The sequence below is a fragment of the Polyodon spathula genome, chromosome 23 (genome assembly GCF_017654505.1).
Source record: "Polyodon spathula isolate WHYD16114869_AA chromosome 23, ASM1765450v1, whole genome shotgun sequence".
NCBI classification, from domain to species: Eukaryota; Metazoa; Chordata; class Actinopteri; order Acipenseriformes; family Polyodontidae; genus Polyodon; species Polyodon spathula.
In genome coordinates, this window is record NC_054556.1 from 25,225,396 (window position 1) to 25,248,313 (window position 22,918).

Genomic DNA, 22,918 nt, shown 5'->3' on the forward strand with positions numbered 1-22,918 from the left:
GTATTATAGAAAAGTGTTTAAAAATATGTCAACTACACTTGTTTGTATATCAGTTATTTCTTATTAGGAAATGTTTGGTTTTTTTCAATACAATGTAAACTCTGCAGCGGAATATCAATGTTTTAATTCTACACTATTATGATTTTTTTTCAGTACAATGTAAACTTTGCAGTGGAATATCAATGTATTAATTCTGCGCTATTATGCAGTTTATATTTTGGTCTGGAAACGCATGTACTGTAAAAGACAAATACTTGCTGAATTTTAAAAAGCGTCATTTTAAAATAATAAGGAAAGCTATCTGTAATGACAGCCGCCACATCTTTACAAACGAGTCCATTAAACACGCCGAACCTGTGGAACTGAATGAATTAAACACAGAACAGAGTTTTATGTTAAACAGAAAAATATAATAAAGGTTTTAAAAGTGGGTATTAATGTGTTATTAATATGTTATTGAAAGGTAAAGTACAACTTATCTTATATGGGTTTCTAGGCAAGTGTTTCGAACGGTATAGATGGCGGCCAGGGGGCCAAATCTGGCCCACGGACAGGTGTCACTTGGCTCGCGGATGCCTCCTGGCAGGGCTGTATCAAAGGCTTGAGCGAGAATGGAACTTCAGTTCAATTATTACTGCAAAGGGGGCTGTCATATGAACTTCATATATTTCTTGCGAGTAAGCAGAAAATGAAGTGTTTTGCCCTGTCGATTCCAAAGTACAGTACTTGCTGAGTGTGAGGGTACATTTATGCCTCGCTATGGTACTGGAATCCTCATATTATAGACAGGAACGCAGAATAACATAAAACACCATTGAAAAGTTGCACACATTTTTATTTGAAATGCTTCATTGTGATATGACAATTTTAATAAGAAACAAACTGGCAGTTGCAAGTCTCCCGCTCTGCGACTCCCCGCTGGTCAAATGTAATTGCCTACCACTAGACCATTCAGCGCTGAAAAATAATACTGCATATTTATGCAAAGCTTGAGGAGGCAGGATTCAAAATAGCGTTACTACTGAGCAGAGTGGACACGGAAGAGCGTCGGTCACTGTTTTATTTATGAGTATAAACCACTTCTGTGCCTTTGTAATGAGGCACTTTCTCTGGAACACACAGCACCTCCTGATGAGAGGCTCCCATCACAATTATTTAGAATTGTTTTCTTCCCCAACAGCAGCACAGTAATGCTGAACAGCTGTTAACTAATCCCTTTGCGCATTCCTGTGGTTGATTTCTTTACAAGCACCTCAAGGTGTTTTAGATGAGATAGGAACTATTGGTAAATCCTGGCCAAAAGAAACCTGTCTATAATGACTTCCTCTGATAACCGACATAGTTCTTTCTGCTCGGGTTTACAGCTCTGGACACTGAGAGGTGCGAGTTGAAAAGCAAGATCAACAACGTCAATCATCAAACATACCTGAATGGCACAGATCGTCTGGTCGTGAGGAGGGGCCAGCCTTTCATCATCACCCTGCACCTCCGCTCTGGGCAATTCCAGCCTGGCGCATCCACCTTCAGCTTTGTCGCTGAGACAGGTGACCTTTCACAGTACTGAGGAAGCTCAAGTTAAAAAGGAAACCTTTTTTTAAAAAAAATAAGCTGTTCATTTTTATGTAGCTTCTTTAAAATGCAGTACACGTTGTAGCAGCATTTGAACTGTAAACATATCTCCACCTACCACAGTTTTCTTTTCTTAAAACCTAGAACATGAAGGTCAGACGACACACCATTAACTAAAAAAACTTTGACATTTCTTAAGGTTGATGGTGTCCAAAAGAAAAGAATTTTGGTCTTGTACTCCAGTCTTACTTGATTTTTTAAAAAAAACTGTATACACACACACACACACACACATGGACTGGGTCCAGGAGCTTTTTCTTTTCTGTAGAGCTTCAAAAGAATAAGGTGAAGCATGGATTTTACATATTTTGATTTTGTACAGCAGGTTTCCAGACCCTTGAGGAAACAGTGAAGGAAATGCATATGCAAAACCACAATTTTTTTTTTTTTTTATAGTTTTAAAAAAAAGACTCCCTTATATACAAACAGATTAGATATTTTCACAGGTTCTCTTACTTATACTGGAATATTGTTAGAAACGGTAATTAATTATTTTCTGCCTCTACTCTGCAGGCCCCTGCCCGTGTGAGTCATCTGGCACCAAAACAGAGTTCTCCCTCTCGGACAAGATTAATATGAACCAGTGGAGTGTGGCGGTGTCCTCCCACTTGGGCAACACCGTGTCCCTGACCATCTACTCCCCGCCCGACGCCAGGATTGGTCGCTACTCGCTGACAATGAAGCAGGTTGGCAGCACCCGGCTCGGAGACTTCGTCCTGCTCTTTAACCCCTGGTGCCCAGGTAACATTCTATTCTAGTTTGGTAGAGGCTAGGCCTTTTTTAATTAGACAGTGCGTGTTCATTTTAAAATGTGAAAGCAGGTTTAGTATCAGCTTATGCTGCTGGCAAAAGCGAATTAACAGGCAGTAGAGCATTTACAAAGTGAAGCGCCATCGGCTGCTGAAGATTACTGTGGATTGAGCCAAGAATGTTCTGATAACTTAACACTGACACCTCAGAACCCTCTCAGAATTATACTGGAAGCCAGTGGAAATTTGGTGGGCTGGATATGTGGGCAGTGTATTGTTAAAGATCTGACGTTTCAATAGGGCCGATTTCAGCAGGCCAGCCAGTAGAGCATTACTGTACATTAATCAACACAGCACACACACACACACACAGCACAAAGCTTTCAGCAGAAACGTCACATGCTGTCTACTACCTCGCTTTCTGCTTTATTTTATCTACAGGTGATTCCGTGTACATGGAGAACGAGGAAGAGCTCAAAGAATACGTGTTGAGTCAGGATGGACTGATCTTCCGCGGAACTGAGAAACACATTACACACTGCGCCTGGAACTTTGGACAGGTAATTGGGTTAGAGAGCAGGGTGTAGGCAAGCCATTCACTTGCTTTGTTGTTGATCATTCTGGTAATGCTTAATTTCAAGTCATAATAACATAATTAAATCGCCCAAAAGAAGATCTGCCTTTCCTCACTAATTTATTTTGCTTTCTAACCTCAGAAATCAATACATGGGTTTAACAAAAAAAAAAAGGTTTCTGATTTTAAACAGGTGTGGTTAGGCCAAATATACTAGTTGGTGCTCTGGAATGTGTTTGACTTGCCTACTGAAACATAAAATGTATTACTAAAGTTTGTTATTACTCACAAGGTGATCAAATTTATGTGTTTTTTTTTTTTTTTTAAATCATGCAATAAATGATGCATACCACAATTCATATTAAACCACGACAAGCTTTTAAAAACAATCAAACAACCAGTCTAGTTTTCAAATATGACCATGCCAAGAACACATCTTTAGGGTGAATTTTAGGTCTTTCTGTGACTTTTGTTCACTGGGATCTGCGCTTCTGTTTCCACCTCGTCTAGTTTCAGCCTGGCATCCTGGATGCTTGCCTGCAGCTGTTGGACATGAACCCTAAAATTTTCAAAAACGCAAACTAGGACTGCTCCAAAAGAAACAACCCAGTCTATGTGATCAGGGTGGTGAGCGCGATGGGGAGTAACACATTGAACACGCGCGATGGGGAGTAACACATTGAACACGCGCGATGTTCTCCAACAGATCACTGACCTGGTACCATCACAACAAGACAGTAAAACAGACCCAAAGCAGCGTGGTACAAGTGGCAGGTGTTCCTATCAGTGCTACTTTCTACTGTGTCTAGCGAGATGGAAGCCAGTGGAATGCAGGTGTGATTTCTCGTTTCCAGATAAACTGCAATGATGATAAAGGGGTGCTGGCTGGTAGTTGGGATGACTACTCTAACGGAGTGAGCCAGTACCAGGGTTTGGTGGACGGAAGGCAAGTGACCTGACCCCCCAGGAGAAAAATGAAGGCAATGTTTTAGCTCCACTTTATCCAATCAGGACACGATTAGTTTCCCTGAACGTCCCAGAAAAAGAGGCAAGACAGATTTTATCATTCGAATTACAAGGCTGTGGTTTTCTGAATAGCTGGCTGGCCATAGGTCATACAGTGAGAATCAAAGCTACAGTCCTAACTATGCTCCTGGGTCATTTCCTGATCCATTTGTGTGCAACGTATTTGTAAAAAAAAAAAAAGTATGCCAATGTCACATTTTATATAAGAAGCATACAAAAAGTCTTTGATACAGTCTTTGTTTTACATTGTATAATGGTAAACTGTTACATTCAATACAGTCTATCAGCCACTGAAAATCCTGTTCTCTCTGTGTGTGTGTCTGTCTCTCTCTCTAGGAGTTTTGCCCACCTCAGTAAAAGCAATAAAGGAAGGAGAGCTGACCTTAAAGTACGATGCCCCCTTTGTATTTGCGGAGGTCAATGCAGACGTGGTGAGCTGTATTCAGCGCAAAGACGGCAGCCAGGAGAAGTTGACTTGCACTGATCAGGTGGGCCAGCACATCAGCACCAAACGTGTGGGCAAAGACACCAGAGAGGACATCACACATTTATACAAGTACCCTGAGGGTAAGGGGCAGCACAAACTAACACGGCAATGTCACAGAAATTTCTTCCAAATTCATCCTGAAAAATGCTAAATGCCAAGCACTTTATAATGGTTTAATATTAATTTTATATTATCTTAATTATATCTGTAGGGTCGCAAAATAAAGTGCAGAGATGTCAGAGACAATCAATCGCCACCGATTGTTGCATCAAAGGTTTATTGCAGTGGTCATCAAAATACAGAGCGCTCCGGAGAATAACAGTCACTTCATCAGTAACTAGTGTATTCTGCCGGGGTAAAGCATGTACATGGGTTATATAGTTCCTACATCTAATCCCTTGCTCCTATCAGGATTTGGCACACCTAACCCTAACACCACCCCCCCCCCCCCCCCCACCCCCCCCCCCCCATCACCCGTTGTTGCATTGGTTATGTTCATTGCAGAAACCATTTAAGATTAAGAGCAAGGCATTTTATGGTTACCCAACAATACACTTCTCACTTCTCCCCTTCCTCTTCTCCTTCTCCCCTTCCTCTGTCCCCAGTCATCTGACTCTGACAACCTAAGGGTGTGATGGAACATTCTGTCCTTTCTTTCACCTTTCACAAGTTCTTCATATTGCATAACTACACCCCAATGATCGTTGGTTGATCCTGTTTCATTCCTTCATATCTTTATCTTATAATTATAATAGGGTTACTGTGGGTAACTGTTTACCCTATCTTCTACTTCCCCATACATTACAATGTACATACAGTCTGTACAGATTCAGCATGTCTTAAATGTTTATTATATAAAAAAATCGATCAAGTAACCAAGTGTCCTCTAATAAAACAAAATGAAAAGGAAATCTGTTACTATGACTATCAAAGCCCTGGCCTGACAATCATTGCAACAAACTCAATCTTGTCCATCACAAGTGTTGTCAAATCGTTGACCCAAAACTGTAATATTAATTCCTTAGCTTGCATTTGATTGAGGTGCTCCAGAAAAAAAGTAAATGGGTTCAAAATGTCTGACTTTGCATATATTTTTATATTCATATATATTGCATTATATTACAGCCTTAAAAAATATATCAAATGCAAATAAACATCTGCATTTCAGAAATGTGTTTTTCTTTTCATCATTGACCCCAAACACTAAGAGCTAATGTGAGAGGATTGTCTATGTGAGGGTAGCTCAGGAGAACTGGCTGGTGGAGATTTGGTTTTTCATTTTCTTGATTTCACCAGTCACAAAGTCATACTAATAAACTCTAGGGTCAGAGATAATAATGAAGCTTTCTGCATAGCTTATCTTTATACCACAACCACTGGATACATTTAAAACACACAGATACAATAATTACAATGTATTTAAGGTGTTGTTACATTATTTAATTAATGTATTTATTACAAAAATGCATAATGGGAAACATTTTCATCCCACCTGCACAATCTTAGAATTGTGTGTCAAGTACATGTACAGTTGTAACTACATGTTGTTAATGCACCTGCATTTTGAAGAGTAACCCATAGCCACTTAATCCAGCTGCATTACCTCAAGCTCAGTGACACAGATCATTTTTCATAAAATCAGACAACCTGATGGAATTTACAAAATAAACTTCAGCTCATGACATGCTTCGGCACAGTGCCAGGCTGTAGAAGTGCCATGGTACGTCACTTTTTTTATGAGCACTAAATTTGAGAGCACCAAAATGATGTTATGTTTAAGCAAGGGTGTGGTACAGGGTATGCCAACATTTCTGCTAGGGTTTCTTCAGGGTAGCAACGTGGAATGTTAATGGCTAACCGGTGGTATTTCTTTTGCAACTTTCCTGCAGTGGGCAACCCACAGCTTAGAGGCTTAACACCTAGTTGGTAGCTGGTTGTTGTGCATATCTGTTTTTTCTTTTTTATTGGAAAACTTAGGCAGTTCCTAATGAAGGTGGTAAGAGGATCACCTTTTCCCCTTCTAAGGAACACTGTCATTTAAATTCTTGATCGTACTTGTGTGACTATAATAATCTTCTGTGAGAATCAAACAGCTCTGGTCAACAGTTTTACAGTAATACCGATGAATGTATTCAAGTTGACAAGTCTTAGGTTTTACAAATAACGTTCCACACATAATCAACACTTAATCTTGACACAGTATGGCTTTTCCCCTGCTTGCATAGGGGGAAAAACTGCAGATCGTTGTGCTGTACACTAGTGGTCACCACTGCCGGTTTTTAAAAAACTCTCAGGTTGTATTACAGAAATGGAACTACCCAAGAACCTTGCATTTCACACACAACCTTGTGGTCCGAACCATTAGCAGATACTGGTACTGGTACTGATACAATTCTAATCAAAGTCACAGGAAAAGTACTCAATTTCCAACACAACAGGTGGTGTTCAGAATACATTTCTGCTATTAGACTTCCACACTAACAATGAAATGATGACTGGCATTATAAAAACACACCCTGCAAAAGCATTCCTGGTTAGCACTCATATAGGTTGTGGTAGTTGGGAAACTCCTTTATGAGGCAGTCATGTAATTTGTTTAATTTGCTACAGACCATCTGTGGTATTGTAGCATATGAACTCACATACCATTGGCAATTGTACACACATTTATCGACTAGTCTAAACAAACAATCAGCAAATTGGTTGTTTTCCTTTCTGAAAGTCATTATTAAATTGTTAATACCAAAGTGGGTAAATTGCAAATTGGGGGTGGAACATCAATGACATTTGGCAGTCCCATTTTGAATGAATAAACAAAACAGCAAAGTATTGTAAAACTTCACTGAAATGCACAGTCAACTTTACAGTCATTTAAAGAAAATAAGAAGAACTAGAGATCTGAGACAAACAAACATTTGGGAATTAAAACTACTGCTTAGAAAAAAAAGTATATTGAAATTCCATAGTAGTACTTCATAGAACCAACACTAAAATGATCTTCCAGTAATCAATGTACATTGCCAGTAACAATGCATATCCCTGTTGAGTGGGTAGGCAAGTGGAATAGAGTTTAGCTCATCTGGTCAAGTCAGGGAATGCTCCAATTCCAAACATTTATTAACAAACGGGCTGAAGCAATATGTTAATAATTAGCTTTGTAATGTCAAGAGCATGTATTTTGCTCACTACAGAGGTCCAGTCAGTTTATCGATCACAAACCTCGGATCATGGATTTTATCCAACGTTAAATGACAAAGAAAAATTGGTGCCATTTCGTCACATTAGCAGATAAACAAACCAGGAAAAAACTAATTCCAGATGTCATCCATCACTCATCAAAAAAGTTTCGCCAACATGGAATGATCCGGTTGTGTAACTTTACCTGGTAGTTTGGCATGCTTTGTAAAGAGGAGTCTTAAATAAGGACTGTGCGATTTGGGGTCTAGTTCCACCCAGTGCTGGACCATTACTTCTTTCAGAATAAGGAAACCATTTATTTGGAATCTCCATGAAGACAGATACAATAAAATGAAATAGGTGCTGTTGTAGTCAGTAGCTTCACAGCAGGAAGAATGATGGTTGTGTTTGAGTGCTCCTGGTGTACACATTTGTAATCCGCTTGCTTGCTATACTTATTCATGATAAAGTCAGATCGTTTTACTAGGCATCACAAAATAAGAAATGCCCTCAATTAATGTGCTCTCTAAACTCATACTGTAAAGCACCATGTCCCTGTCCTTGTGTAAATTAGACACTTTTTTGCAGTTGCAGTTGTTTTTCATCAAACTGTCATCTTAAAAAAATCTCCCATCTGTATCCATATTTAGATACTACATAAATCAACAAAGCCTGTTTCTTAGGAAGTCTTGCACTGTAATGAATTTAGATTAGTGGACTGAATCTCCTAAATCCCTCACAATTGGAAGAAACAAATAACCTCTCTAACGTACATTTTGTCCTTTCTAAAACACACAAACACATGTGATCAGGGCTCATAAAACATTTTGTTGCTCTGTCCGTTGGAAAATGTTTCAAAAGTGGTTTTTTTGTTGTTTTTTTTTTTTAAATTTTGGGTCCTTACAAGACTGGGAACTGCACCCCCTAAAATAAACATTTAATTGTTGTTAATCTTGCAATGGTTATGACAATTAGAGCCACTATGTGATATATGGTTTCTTGAAATCGGATGGAACGAAGTTCTTGAGGGAATGCCAGAATAGTTTCTTTTGTTTGGTTGACTTTGTCTACCTTGTTATCACAACAACAAAACAATTAAAGCTGTGGACACAAAACTGAGGGTCAAAAGGTGAAAGTTCGTCAACTGCACAATGTTACATGCTGACGTTAGCTGGGGAAAAAAAAAAGTGGTAGGAAGAAGAGTGTGGTCTGGTGGTTGGAGAACTAAGAATCGTAGGGTCCTGACGCACAAACAGAATACTTGGGTCAAAGCTAGACACCAACAAAAATAAGAGGTTGTAGGTCAGTTTCGAGATGTTTCTAATGCTCAACCTCCCTGCTAAATTCCAATTTACACCGCCAATATTAAATAATAGTCTCATGATGGAGGAGATGCCTCAGTCTTGACCATTTTACAATATCTGTAAGGAAATTGCTCTTTAAATGACATAAGCTCTTGCATGTACAGCAGTTGAACCACGGAGTCTGCTGTTAATGTATCCTGCACGTTTGCATTTCAGAAGTTGGATCCCTTCTTCTCAGACCTACGAGAGGCCTCCAACTTGCTGCACAAAGCCATCCGAACTTTGAGAGCAACAAACACCTTGACACTGTTCAGGTATGTGGATTCTGACTTCATTACTTATTGCTAAAAGGGTTTTAATAATACATTCAGGATCACATTGTGTTTCTGGTGGAAAAAACAAAACAAATTCCTCTTTTTGATTTTTCTCTGGATCTCAACTCTTTCCACACTGTCGACTCTATATATGGATCTAGATAACTCAAGACTGTATGCGGCTATTGTACAGGGTGTCGGGCATCATCAGAGATATCATACACTGTATTATGCACATTAGGATGTGCTCTGTTAAATCCTGGTGACTGTCTGCACCGCACATCAAAATGATCTGACTTTGTTTGCTTAAAGGCAATTTACACATGAAAGAAACAGAGGGACAACCAATCTTCCCCGTGATGCCTGACTTCTTAACACATTCTGTGGATATTAGTGTTGTTGCTGAGTGCAAGCACTGCATAAATACCCAGGAATATATTGTCTTAAACACCTTTCTTCTATATGCAACCTTTGTATTTGCTCACTGACTCCAATGTTAATTGTCAAAAGGAAGTCCAGCAGTGCATTCAGGAGCAGAAGACCATGATGATGTCAGTCCTGCAGGATGCACGATTGGTTGGCCTGCAGCAGGAGGGTGGAGCTATGCTTGCCAGGCTGAAGAAGGAGGAGTCTCGATTAGTTTACTCCGAGGATTACCGGTGAGAAAGACCGGATCAGAATGCTTATAGGACTGGGAATCTTGGGCTAAAGGACTTCATACAAGTATGAATCCACTTCCACTGGTCTATCATGGGAGGATGGCAAGTATGGGTCTAACTAGAAATGGGTCTTCCTCTGTCCAATACAGAAAGCATAATGTACCTGAACAGGTTTGGACGAGATGGCTGCCCTACAGTGTTGTACCTTCAGAAACTCTTCAGTGAAAATGTTATAAAAATTACAAGTTCAGCTGGGCAACCTCAGGGCATAGATGGGCAACTCATGCCCTTCCAGCGCAGGTTTTTAGTTTTGTTATTTAAAGGAAGAGTTTTCTGGTATCCTAATTAAGGATTACACAATTATTGTCCTGTCCTGTGACCCTACCTTAGGGATGCGATGGACTCCGTGACCATGCTATATAACCAGTTGGAGGAGAGGGTTCACATGCTGGTGATGAAATCCAACAAGGGCCTGCAGCACCTCGACTTTCTGCTCAAACTCCGGGAGCTGGAGGGAAGATTTAAAAAGGTAACGCCTGTTCTGTTACCAACGGCAAGACGTTGTACGCGCTTTTTTTTTTCTTCTCTCAAATGATGCCTTTGTATTAGTCAGGAGTTTTATTATTGAATCAAACACACATTTATTTTATTTTCAGGTCATAGTTTGATATTTTTACATTAGCATTGCGGATTGACTGACTGACCTGCTGTCAATGTTTTCTTGCCTGCAGATCAGAGAGTTGTTCGATGCGGAGGGGGAGAAGCGGTTGCTGGAGGCCGATTCGGTGGAGGATTCCCTGGAGAGAGTGGAGCAGACCCTGCACCACTTTAACCAGTTCCTCGACCAGGCCACAGTAAGTTGTGAGGGGTCCTTGTGACTGGAGTCTGAATCAGCAGTGGCCCTGTGTTTCTTATGGCAATTTACATACAAGATGCTGCCTGTACTCCAGCCATAGACTCAAGCCACTGCTGGCTGGGTAGAGATGGTCGTTTTGATATAGACTTCGATTGATTTGCATATGGACTTAGTCTGTGGTGGTAAACTTTCAAAAAAGGCTGAATTGCCACTGAGCTACCAAGAGAGACGGTGCATATTGATGTTTAATGCTGACCCGTTTTGATATTTAAGGAGCAGCAACACAAGGCTATGGCACTGGTGACCGAGGCAGAGAAAGTTCAGCGCTCTTCCTATCCCGAGGCCGAAGTCTTCACGGTGATGGTGTACACCTTCAAATCACAACTGGCAGACTTTTTGACGAGGGCAGAGGAATGCCGGGCTCAGCTTGAGACCATGGTGAACCTGTACCGCTTCTGTGAGAAGGTGGGTGAATTCGATAGAACAGCTTTTAAACACCAGAGTTTGTATTTTTTTTTTTTTTTTGAAGACTTTTTTTTTTTTTTTTTGAAGACTGAATTGCTAAAAACCAGAGTGAAAGTTGTGTTGCCAATTCCTTATGGATGTTTTGGAGTGTTTTTATGTTGCAGCGGATGTTTAATAAAAAAAATCTAAATAAAAACTTAAAACTGATTGGTATACTTGTCGTCCTTTTTATTTTTCCAGGCTACACAGCTTGTCAAAGACTGTAGACAGTGTCTGGAAAAAGTCAATCCATGCAACAGCTCAGCAACCAACCTAGAAAGCTTAAAGACCCTTGAAAAATACCGCCTGGACTTCACTGCCTTCTCAGCAAAGGAGTTCCAGCAAGTGAAGGTTCACGCTTACAGCCTTAAAGGTTCCAGGGGGACGCGGATTTAGAATGTTGCCTGGCTCAAGTGCTAGGAAGTCAGGCAGCAACTTGAGGAAAGGCTGCAGGATATACAGGAGGCCCAGCAGCCTACGGTAGCTTCACCCGAGGCTAAGAGGACAGTGCCCGCAGGCCCGGCACTATTAGCACCCACTACCAGTGAAGACCCTGAGAATTTAAGACCTGTACAACACCAGCACCCAGTCAAAACTCCCAAATCTCTGCCTGAAAGAAGAAAATATCATCACAGTGAAAATGATTACACAAATGTAACTTGCTTCAAGTTAAAATTCAAGCCAGACAGCAAAGACTCAAAGGGGCCTAACCTGAAAAAAGAGGCTGCCCACCAAGCATCCAGCAAGGCCGAAGAAGTGGCAACTCCAAAGAGCTCCGGGGAAGCCAGCAAAGGCCTGGATTTCGCACGTGTGTCCTCCCCGACCTGCGAGTGGTTTTCATGGCAGCAGGACCTGGGTAGGTCCCTCAGTGAGGAGTCCCGCACGTCTTGCTCCCTGTCCTCCCATTCGGACCCCCTGGCCTCTCCTTCCTCTCGAAAACAAGGTCAACCCTGGAAGAAGATCCTGGTGGCTGCTCAGCAGTTCCAGATATCTCGACACGGCAGCTTCTTCTCTGAAGACTCGTGTTCCAGGCCCATGGGCGACTGCACCGATGACCTGACCAGAGTGTCCTCAATGCCAGCTGCCAGTCCCAGGATTGCCCAGGCACTGGGAACAGCAGGGGATCCAGGGCCCAGGGAAGAACCAGGGAAGAACTCCGGGAACTTTTGGTTAGTATCCTTACTATGAGCACCAAAGTTAAAGAGCACTTATAAATAAATGCAATTGAAAGTCATTCCCCATCACTATATTGCTTGCTTTACCATAGCCATGATTGGAATCTGTGGATTAAATTTGTACATGCTTATGGTGAATGTATTGAACAACCCTGTATGGTGGCATTAGCAAAAAGATCTTATATTTTGACTAGATTTTCAAGAAATCTGATTAAGTGAAATACCCGAGTACAGCAATTTTCAACTATGTTCTTTATATTCACCACAGTTTTTAATGCTGATGTATTCATTTTCACAAGATGTGTGCCTGTGTTTCAAACTCATAATCTCTTCGTCTGTTTTTTTTTTTACAAAGCCTGCAAGGAAGCTTCACAGGTACGCCTCGCAGTAATTGCCTCCCTATTGTTGTACTCATTTGGGTGGTATGGCTCCTCACTGGGATTTTCTTCTGCATTGCGCAGGAGCAGTGGTGCCGGAAAGGGGGGTGGCAGTCACAGAATGGCTTGTTTAGTAGATACCAGCAACAAACCTTGTGCTGTCAAATTATCTTGCCAGTGTGTCGGTCCCACAGCAGACCAAGAAACACTGGTCCGAGACCTGCCTCTGGGGTTAGTGATGGCCCTGGGCAGTGCATTTTCCAGGATTTGCAATCTTCACAAGTTCTCCACCGTGCTTTGAGATCCAGGAATTCACTTTTAGTCACTGTGACATTAATCCAAAGGTTTCAATTGCTATGCTTCCCATTTGGTGGAGCTAGCCATTAGAAACCATAAAACACACTTTATATCCAACGCCTGGTTGTTTGAGGTGTTTTTGTCTAGCCACAACCTCAGACTTTTAAATTTAAAAATGACATCATAATGCTGTAATTCATAGATTGCGCTGTGAATCAGTGACTGAGCTGGGATTTCAATTCGGGAACCCCTGGCTTGTGTTCCTTGTCTCCTAACGGCTAGTCCACGGTGGCTGATTGGTGCTCCCTCTGTTCGTTTGCAGGAAGCTGCAGTGCATCATGGAGGAGCTGCTGCTGACAGAGAGAGACTATGTGCGCTCGCTGGGGTACATCATCACGCACTACTTCCCGGAGATGGAGCGCCTGGACCTGCCGCAGGACCTGCGGGGCCAGCGAGGACTTATCTTCGGCAACCTGGAGAAGCTGTACGACTTCCACCGGCACTTCTTCCTCAAGGAGCTGGAGGGCAGCCTCAAAGAGCCTCTGCGCGTGGGCCGATGCTTTCTCCGACATGTAAGCGATGCACACGATGGAGTTCGCTCTCGTAGAGGTCTTATTCCCCTCACTTGCTGTAGTCCTACCAGGTTTTACAGTTGTGTCACTGGTTCAATTCCGTGTTCTACCGGTGGCACAGCTGAAACATTATTCAACTGTTTTTTCACGTTGTATTTTCTTTTACTTTTCAGAAAGAAAGCTTTGGTCTTTATGCTTTGTACAGCAAAAACAAACCCCAGTCTGATGCCCTGCTGATAAACTATGCTCACGACTTCTTTAAGGTAATCAGAATTATAAGGTGTAGATATTTGTTTGTCTACCTACTGTAGTAATATGACTGCCTTACTCTAGCTTGTAGCTTGTGCAGGGCACTGTTTACAGACACACACACAATCATTATTCAGAATACTTTATTATTTTGTATTTACATAAAGATAGACTAAGTTCAGCTGGCATATAAGCAGATATGAACAAACACATTTGGAATTGTGATATACAATCAAACCTGTCTCAATTCTATCAACACTGTATGCGCAATACTGGAAAAAATAACTGTCCCGTCTCGGGAATACCATTTAGAAAGTTTTGTTTAAATAATTTTCATGCAAGACACAAACTTTAGAACTCTTTTTGCCATTTAAACTGAAGTGCGTGTGTGTGTGACCTGTGGTGTGCTTGTCTTTCTCCTTTACTGAGTGCAGAACAAGCAGCTGGAGCTGGGAGATAAGATGGACCTGTCATCATACCTGCTGAAGCCAGTGCAGAGAATCAGTAAATACAACCTGCTGCTTCAGGACATGGTGAAGGAGTGCGGGCCGGGACGGGGCCGGGAGAGAGCCGAGCTGCAGGCCGCCCTCGAGATCGTCCGCTTCCAGCTGCGCCATGGCAACGACCTGCTCGCCATGGACGACATCCACGACTATGACGTAAGAACAGCCGCCTGTAACCAACTCCAGAACTGCAGGATATATGAAGTACTGGATTACATAGGAGGGGGCTGTCCTTTTGAACCAGGGCCCTTTCTCGGGCAATGCCATTTAAAGACCAGAATTGTCCACAGAAACTTTCCTCAGCCTTCACGAGGAAGCTTGTCACACTTCAGCCATCAGTAGAGAAAAGTATTGGCAGACATGGATCAACATCTGGAGCCATTTTTCCACATGCCTGTTCCTAATTTGAGTTATTGTTATCAGACAGCTGCTCCTTGTAACTGGCTCAGTAGTAATACTAGCTCGCTAAGGGGGAACCACATATACCAGTTGATTAGAACCACATTGCTGGCTTCCCCACCTTTTCTCTGTGCAGCATTGCCCACACCATCTATTAACCACTAACTGCCTGGTCATTCAGTTTGGTAAAGGTCATCCTTGACTGGGACTAGCTCTCTATTTTAGATATTTTGGAATTTCTAATAGAAGATTCCAGTTGCACTGATTAAAAGGCACTAGCCGAAACATTTGTCTACTTCTTTTTTCATTAGATTTGAATGTTTCTACAAAACGGTAGAGGTGTGTTTGTGGGATCCCTCTGCTGTATTGAACATTGCCCTGTATCTCTCCGCAGGTGAACATGAAGGAGCAGGGCCAGCTCATCCGACAGGACGAATTCCTTGTGTCCTACAGGAAGAGGAAGTGTTTCCGTCACATCTTCCTGTTCCAGGATCTGATCCTCTTCAGCAAAACCAAAAAGACAGAAGTGGGAAACGACATATACCTCTACAAACAGTCCTTCAAGGTACAACTGAATGATATCTTGCATTGTAACACACGGTATATAGAGTAATCATTGATCGTACCAGCAGTGGACAGTCTCAAGGCATTGCTGTCGCTTTTCTGGAAATAAGACTCCTTTTGAATATCTGTTTGAGCCAGTAAAGGTTTTATAAAATACAAACTCCCGTACAAAAATTAAAGTTGAAAATATGACTGAAATGTGGTAAGCATATCCAATTCAATTTCCTGTGGGTAGATTACATTTCTCTATGTGTTTCCATTTCCATATGTATCCATGTATAGATAAGGGCTTGCATGGTATATGCTGGTGCAGATTTATTATTGATAATTTACGGTAATCAAAGTAATCAATTGTTTTATTTCCAGACCTCTGATATCGGGATGACCCACAACGCTGGAGACAGTGGGCTGTGCTTCGAGATCTGGTTCAGGCGGAGGAAATCCCAGGACACCTACACCTTCCAGGCAGCCTCAGCTGAGGTGAAGGACGCCTGGACCAAGGATCTGGAGAGGATCCTGTGGGAACAAGCCCTCCGCAACAGAGGCGAGTGCTCTAGCCTAGATCTGCCATGAAAGAGCACATAAAGCCTGTCCTACAATAATGAACTGTTCATTACAATCTGGTTTTGATTTAAATGTTGTCCATGAGCTACACATCTGGGTTAGATTTAAAAAATCTTTTCCGTATGTTATAACATTTTATTTAACACTACTTTCTAGATCATTTTAATGTTTGACAAAATTCACATAAGTATTATGCTATTAATGCCATGTAGTTATCAAATAAAATATGCCAAGAATGCCAAGCCTCTCTGCCCTGTAAACAGTGCTGAGTAAGCACAGTTTGCACTATGAAAGCCGATTGTAAAGGTTAACCTTTAGCAATGCAGACTGGAGTTTTATTCTGTTATCGCTTCCTGTCCTCCTTTCTCCTACAGAAATCCGGATGCAGGAGAGGGTGTTCATGGGAATCGGCAGCAAACCCTTTATAGACATCGAACACAGCGAGGCGGCCATCAGTGACAGGGCTATCAACTGCATCCCAGCAGGAAAAGGTACAGCGCCACCCACTGGCCTGGATGACTACCCTAGTTATTCCAATGAAAAGCAAGTGCTAAAGTAAATGATAGTACATTGTCTGTACCTCACTAGAGGGTGCATTTTAGATGACGGGACATGATCGTGTAATTTTTTACTTGCATGATACCAAGTGTGTAATTACATGAAAATGGCCTGCTCCATGCTGTTATTTAAGCAACAAAATGATGTTCAAGGCTACTTCAATGTAATTGCACAGTAGTTGCTGTGTTACAGCAGGAATCACTGGTAATTACCTAGTTAATAGAATAGTAATCACACAACTGCTCATGCCCTGTAATATCTTTTGATCTTTTAGTTGAGTTTGATTCAACTGATAACTCTGAACGGGTTAAAGAAACATTTGCAATTAAATTCACCTACGTGCAAATTCCATAATGAACGTCAGATAATTATAAACCCATCTGTTTTGTAAGTGTCACATTGTTTACACTGTTTAAAGGAATTGGGCGGTGCTGAAACAAAGCTATTTTGACGGCGTTCTCATTGTACTTTTCTTTCCAGAATGTAAAACACTGCCTCCTGCAATTCTCCCCGCCTCCTATGAACACCTTCTATCTCAGAGACCAAACTCAATTGGCTCAGGAAGCAGCGTGTCATCTTCTGGCAGCCACTCCTCGTCCTCCTCAGGGCGGGGGTCCCTCCCCCCCCACGGTTATCACTACAGCCAATCCCGGCAAGGCGAGGCCAGCCGGGGCTTCTACAGAGCGCTGGGCGGATTGGAGGAGGATGAGCTGGACAATGAAGCTGAGCCCCTCCATCTCCTGTGTAAGAATGCTCCCTGCCTGTACCTGTACCTGCCCTTACCACGGTTCTGTGCCGGTGTTACTTATAATCTGTCACGTTAAGCTAGGCTCACTTGAGGAAACAGCTTGTAGTCTAGTTCAGGACTAAAAGTCATTGTTGATTAATTAAATTTAGTTTCTAGTTCTTTGGGTTTATTAGTGTTTATTCTCAATGTTTAAACATATTCTCAAGCTTTGTTTAATCTAATGTTTAAAATTTCTAAAATAAGTTTCTTTAAAAAAAAAAAAAAAAAAAAAAAGCCCTTAAAGTTCTCTGAATAGGGCCCACTGTTTATTGTGGTGGTCACAAGGCTAAAGCAGAAATCCAAACCCTCATAAACTCCAGTCTCTTCTACTGTGACCCTTCTCTTTTGGTTCGCAGTGGACAGCTCAGAGTCCTCTGGTGAGAGCATCAGTGGCTTCAGCAGCTCGGATAACAGCTGCCTCTCTGTGGTTGGAGGAGAGGCCGAAGAGACCTCCTCCGTCTCCTCCCTGTGCTCCAAACCAAGCTCCTTGCCCGAGCCCCAGCATGACTTAATAAGACAAGCCCCTCCCCTGTACTACAAACCCAGGTCCTTCTCCGCCACAAGTCCAGAGGCAAAGACAGCGGCACAGCACGCTGGGACGGTGAGCTACTGCAGCAACGATAACAGCAGCAGCATTACTTGTATCCAAATATTCCATGCATCCATCGCTCTGAATGTTCACTTCTCCTGTTGAATTTGGCGACCATTTCAATAGCATGTAAGGAAAAAAAAAAATGTCTTGACGCAAATAGTAATTTGCATCTTTTTTGAAAGATGACGAATACCAGAAAAGCTCAGGGTTGAAATTTTACAAATCCTTGAAATTCGGACCTCTGATCAGTTCTAATGTTAGACTGCAGAGGACATTTAAAGATACTGATTGAAAACCTAGCTGCCGATTCCTGTACCAGCAAAGAGAATGCACATCTGTTTTAAATGACAGACCCCACTTCCACTTGGCTAGAGCCCAGTCGATTTCTGGCATGCAGAATTTAAATGGCTTGCTCATCTGTCAGATGCCTCCTCCTCTTTAGCGAAAGAGAGTCATACACTTTTGTGCCTAGAACTTAAAAGCGTAATATTGGATTGTAAAAAGCAAAGACATTTCTCTCTCTCTCTCTCCTGCTTTTTGCATCCAAAATGTCACCAAGCTAAAGGGAATGGAAATTGGATCTAAGTAGAAGGCGCAATCTCAACATTCAGTTCTGAATGTCCTTGTGGTGGTATATAAAATCCACTTTGTTACCTCTTTAGTTTCAGCTATGTTTGCCTAACCCATACCTATTTGCTTTTGTAAAACTAAAAAAATAAATAAAAAAAAAAACATTTGCCTGTCTCTGGATTTTGCACTGAAACAATAAACAATTACACAAAATGTTTTCAACTGTACTGTGTAGGTGAAAATTCAGTGTCTATGTTCTCACACACTTAGTAAATGTTGAATGCCGCCTTCTCATAAGAAATGCATGCATACAGCAGCTCTAGAAAGCCTTTAGCAGGCATTTTAGTGTGGTACAGATTACAATCAGCAATGCAGACAAATCGCTAATATGAAGAGGGTTCTGTCCCAAATGTTTTGGATTAAAGAGAATCTAGTGTACTAGAAAATCATCTCCGTTATGCATTGCCAGCGTGAAGCCTCGGGAAACCTTGGTGCATTACTGCTGTCTGCTAACCTTTGCAACGGTGTGCTTTAATTTTCATTGCAGAATAAGCCTGACGGTGCTCTAAGTGGCCACTCCACAGAGGTGTGATGGGAGCAGTGTGAGGTATTGAATCCGAGACTGTGGAAGACCACATTCAGAGCTGGTTGTACATGCCAATAAATATGCCAAGTTAGTGTAGTAAATGTAGTTTAGAGAGACAGGTGTAGTTTGTTTACATATCACCCTGTTTTAGTCAATAATACCAAACGCTGTTTTGCAGCAGCTTCTCTTAATTTCTTGATAATAAATTGATAATAAATTGATATTATAATACCTGGAAACCTAAAAACAATTCTGTTAAATTAAGCTTTTAAAAACCACCTGTTTTCTACACCCAGTAGGTTCATTTCAACTTGCATCATTTCTCCTTGGGATTAGTTGATATAAGCGTGTCCCATGGTCCTGGCTGGTTTTTAATTTAATTTATTTTTTGTAGCTTAATCTTGCTCGCTGTGCTTCCTAACAGTTTGCCATTCTAATTCTAGGGCAGAACTGCAGACAGCAATGCTGGATGAAGAATCTGGAGGTGGAAGACACAGAAAACAGGAGGCTACATTTCTGCAGTACCCTGACATAGTCACGTACTGTATACCGTACACACGTATCTACAAGAGAGTTCCTGTACTGTCTCACTGTAATGTATGCTGCATTTGTTTTCATGTCCGTGGCGCTTGTTTGGAATTATCTGGAGGGCGTTGGGGTCAATGTCTTTAGCCCACCAATAGCAGGTATGGAAACTTGCTTTCCCTCCAGAAGACATTTACTGTACCTGAAGGATGGGTGAGTGAGCAGAGCAGCTAAATCCTGAGCTGCTGTCTGCTTATTCCACAGTCAGATTAAACCATGCTAGTGCTTAAAGGCTCCAGTGCAAAGCTTACTCAACTTTACAATGTGGAATAAAACAAACAAAAAAAAGTGAAATGCATTCTTCAGTCGGGTATTATGATATTCTTAAATGAATGCTTCATCTGGACTCTACTCTTACATTCAAATTTATCATGGAACATGGATTTCCTTTTGGAAAAGTGTAGCTGTTGCATGGTAAAAATAAATAATGGCTTTCACATCTTTAACAGCATTTCTTTGTATATAGAGAGAGTTTGGTGTATTTGCATACATTTTAACTATTAGAATTAGGAACCAGTACTATGTTTTTCAGTATTTTGTGAGATGTCACTATAATCAAGTTTTAGAGTAAGCACTTGGTTACAGTGGATAAACAGTATACCGACATGAACCCTCTTACTGTGGGCAAACCCAATCTTACACATCTTTGAGCCACTGTTTGTGTAACAAATTCCACTTTGTCTAAACTTGTGGTCAATCATTTCAAAAGAGCTGTGGGTTTTTTTGCATAGTATTTCTTAGTAATGGATTCTAGGTTTCTGTTAGTTTTTTTTGGTCTGATCCCTAACAGTTTGCAGGTTAGTGATCAGAGCTTGGGCATAGTGAGAATCCTGGCCAGTGTTTTTCCCTATTGTGTATTTTTGAAACAGAATTTCTGTTTACAGTACAATTTCTGAAGTTATTTTTTTCTTTTTTTATCATTACATTTGTACTTTTATCAAATATCCAAGACTCAGAAAACCCTGCTTTTTGATTTAAAAAAAGTTTTAAAAAAATGTAAAAATAAAATGGGCTAGTGCGTTTTTGTTTCTTTTTTTGTTTCTTTTTTTAAAACAGAAATACATTAAAGTTTTTAGTGGATCAATTGCTATTTAAGGCAGATTCTATTGATGCATGTTTTTATTAAATCCAAACCCACTCATTTTATATTGATTACAAACACTGCTGTTCTTGAAAATCAACCAGAAAATACAAAATGTAAAAAAAAATAAATAAATAACACACATGAACTGAAACAATTAAAACAGCATTTGAAACTAAAACATTTTTCAAAATCTCTCTCTTTTTTTATAATACTTATCTCTTCCATTGAAGGGATCTACTGAAATTGACCACTATTACAACATAGGTGAAAGGAATTACCAATCGATGCCCTTCTTAACTCTTGGGGGTGCTTTTTTTCCCCCTGGTTATTCAAAGCTAATGTGATTACTTGAGGGATGTTCAATAAAAAAAAAGCTGTATTATTGTCTATAGTGACATTCTATGTGTTTTTAAATAGAACCAACATGAACACCTAACGCAATCTGAAAAAAAAAACCCAAAACTTTATAGCAAATTGCTGATCAGCAGGTCTAAGAACTTTCTAACATACATGGAAGCTATAGAAAAATATGTTTAAAATATAGCCACTTTTGGCAGTGCTAGTACGTACAGTTTATTTTTTTTTTTTAATATTATTTCTGACAGTATTGCAGCAAGTGAATGGCTAAGGAAAAGGAAGAAAAAACAACGAGGTCTTCAGCAATGTCACCACACTGTAAATGTCTTGTTAATTTTTTTCCTCTTTTCTCAAATGGTCAATCGGGTAACAAAGTTCTTCTGGGCCCAATTTTTGTTTTATATAAATCACCGATATAACGTTTTTTAAATAAATTTGATTACAGACTAATGTACTGTAAAGGGGCGACACGCAGACAATGATGGCAGCCTTTTCTTTAAGCAACTCCTTTTTGTGTGCATTAGCAAAGAATGCAGATTTTATATGCATCATTTGGGATTGCACTGGAAAGGACTACAGTACTATTATAGAACCAGACTGTGATAAACTGCGCTCTGAAAACTACAGAACACTGAGTAAAGAAGACACTGTCTTCACAATATCGGGGTTCTATCACAGTTGGCTAATGGTCTGAAATGCTACAGTTCCTCATTTAGATGTGCCTGTATTTTCTCTGTATGATTCAATGTATGTTCAGGTTCAATGATCCTAAAGGTTGTATTACATGTATGTGGTACCTATTGTTCTGATTGGGTCCCTTCCTCTGAGTGGTGGAGTTGTATGTTGTCCTCATGTCATTTCTCAGACCCATATTTATTGAAATTGCTTTCTTGCTTGTTGTGTAGAGATCGGGCTGCTTCTGGTTCAGTTTTCCCCTCGGAATAAAAAATGGGTTTATGCAAATGCTTGAAATGCAAAATAAAAATGAAAAAGTAAAACAAAATAATGATCTTGACTTGTGGTGTGTTTTTTTTTTAATGTTATTATTATTTATTTTATTTTTAACGGTATTATATATTCTCTCTAAACCAGTGTGCATAAATATGTCACTTGTTTAGCGGCTCAAAGTTCACATTCTGACTAGTTTCACAATTCTCATCCGCCTGTACACATGCTTGATTTCGATTAAGCATGTGTCCACTCTGTATTACTCAGGTGCAGCTGCATTTAGTAACAATAGCGGCTGGTTGAATTGTTTTCAGTGTTTGACAGAGTCATCTGTGTATTGTTTCTCAGATAATAAAAAAAAATATATATATATATATATATATAAATTTCTTGTTTGCAAAAGAAAATCAAAGGAAGAAAAAACACACGAGTCTACAGAAAGTGACAAAGTTATCCTTGGGATCTTTTATTATTATAGCTTCAATAAATCATTTTCTAGTTATCCTGAGGTTAATGTTTTTGATGTTGTAAACATTTTAAATGGCTCACAGTTATACGGAGATGCAAAGTAAATGGTAACGTGGTAAACATTTACAGTGCAGACTATTTTGGATTATTGATAAAATAAAAAGAGAATATGTGCATTTCCAAAGAGATTCCCAAATACTGCCTTTTGATTATGTGCATCTAAAGACGTAATTAGTTTAAGTTAAGTTAGTTTAAATTAAGTTTGAAGACTTATTTTTTTGGTATACTGTCCTAAACCAACAGTTTGTCAGTCCAAAACAGTTGTGACAAATTATATATTAAATAAACAAGGGGAACAGAAATATTCAGCCATTTATTACAACTGTGGTACCATTTTGTAGAGT

General features: G+C 40.4%; 2 protein-coding genes across 2 annotated transcripts; both read left to right on the plus strand.

Moving 5' to 3' along the window:
• The first annotated feature begins 925 nt into the window (after positions 1-925).
• Positions 926-3,141, plus strand: LOC121297952 (protein-glutamine gamma-glutamyltransferase 6-like). The gene is made up of 3 exons (XM_041224585.1): positions 926-1,544; positions 2,143-2,370; positions 2,820-3,141. Exons 2-3 carry the CDS (start codon positions 2,205-2,207, stop codon positions 2,963-2,965), a joined length of 312 nt encoding a protein of 103 aa, XP_041080519.1. The 5' UTR covers positions 926-1,544; positions 2,143-2,204; the 3' UTR covers positions 2,966-3,141.
• Positions 3,142-3,616: 475 nt separating this feature from the next.
• Positions 3,617-22,879, plus strand: LOC121298456 (pleckstrin homology domain-containing family G member 4B-like). Its single transcript, XM_041225576.1, is given in 21 exon segments — positions 3,617-3,670; positions 3,807-3,882; positions 4,315-4,466; positions 9,127-9,223; positions 9,226-9,260; positions 9,771-9,919; positions 10,310-10,448; positions 10,651-10,773; positions 11,049-11,240; positions 11,481-11,669; positions 11,700-12,448; positions 13,451-13,700; positions 13,874-13,963; positions 14,384-14,608; positions 15,246-15,416; positions 15,782-15,959; positions 16,354-16,470; positions 17,018-17,281; positions 17,681-17,925; positions 19,034-19,093; positions 19,516-22,879. Coding segments are annotated over 20 exon segments (3,540 nt in total). The 3' UTR covers positions 19,079-19,093; positions 19,516-22,879.
• The last annotated feature ends 39 nt before the right edge of the window (positions 22,880-22,918 follow it).

Coding starts and splice junctions, on each gene's coding strand:
- LOC121297952 (XM_041224585.1), top strand. CDS start 2,205: ATGAACCAGTGGAGTGTGGCGGTGTCCTCCCACTTGGGCAACACCGTG. Junction 2,371..2,819: donor CTTTAACCCCTGGTGCCCAG/GTAACATTCTAT, acceptor TTTTATCTACAG/GTGATTCCGTGTACATGGAG.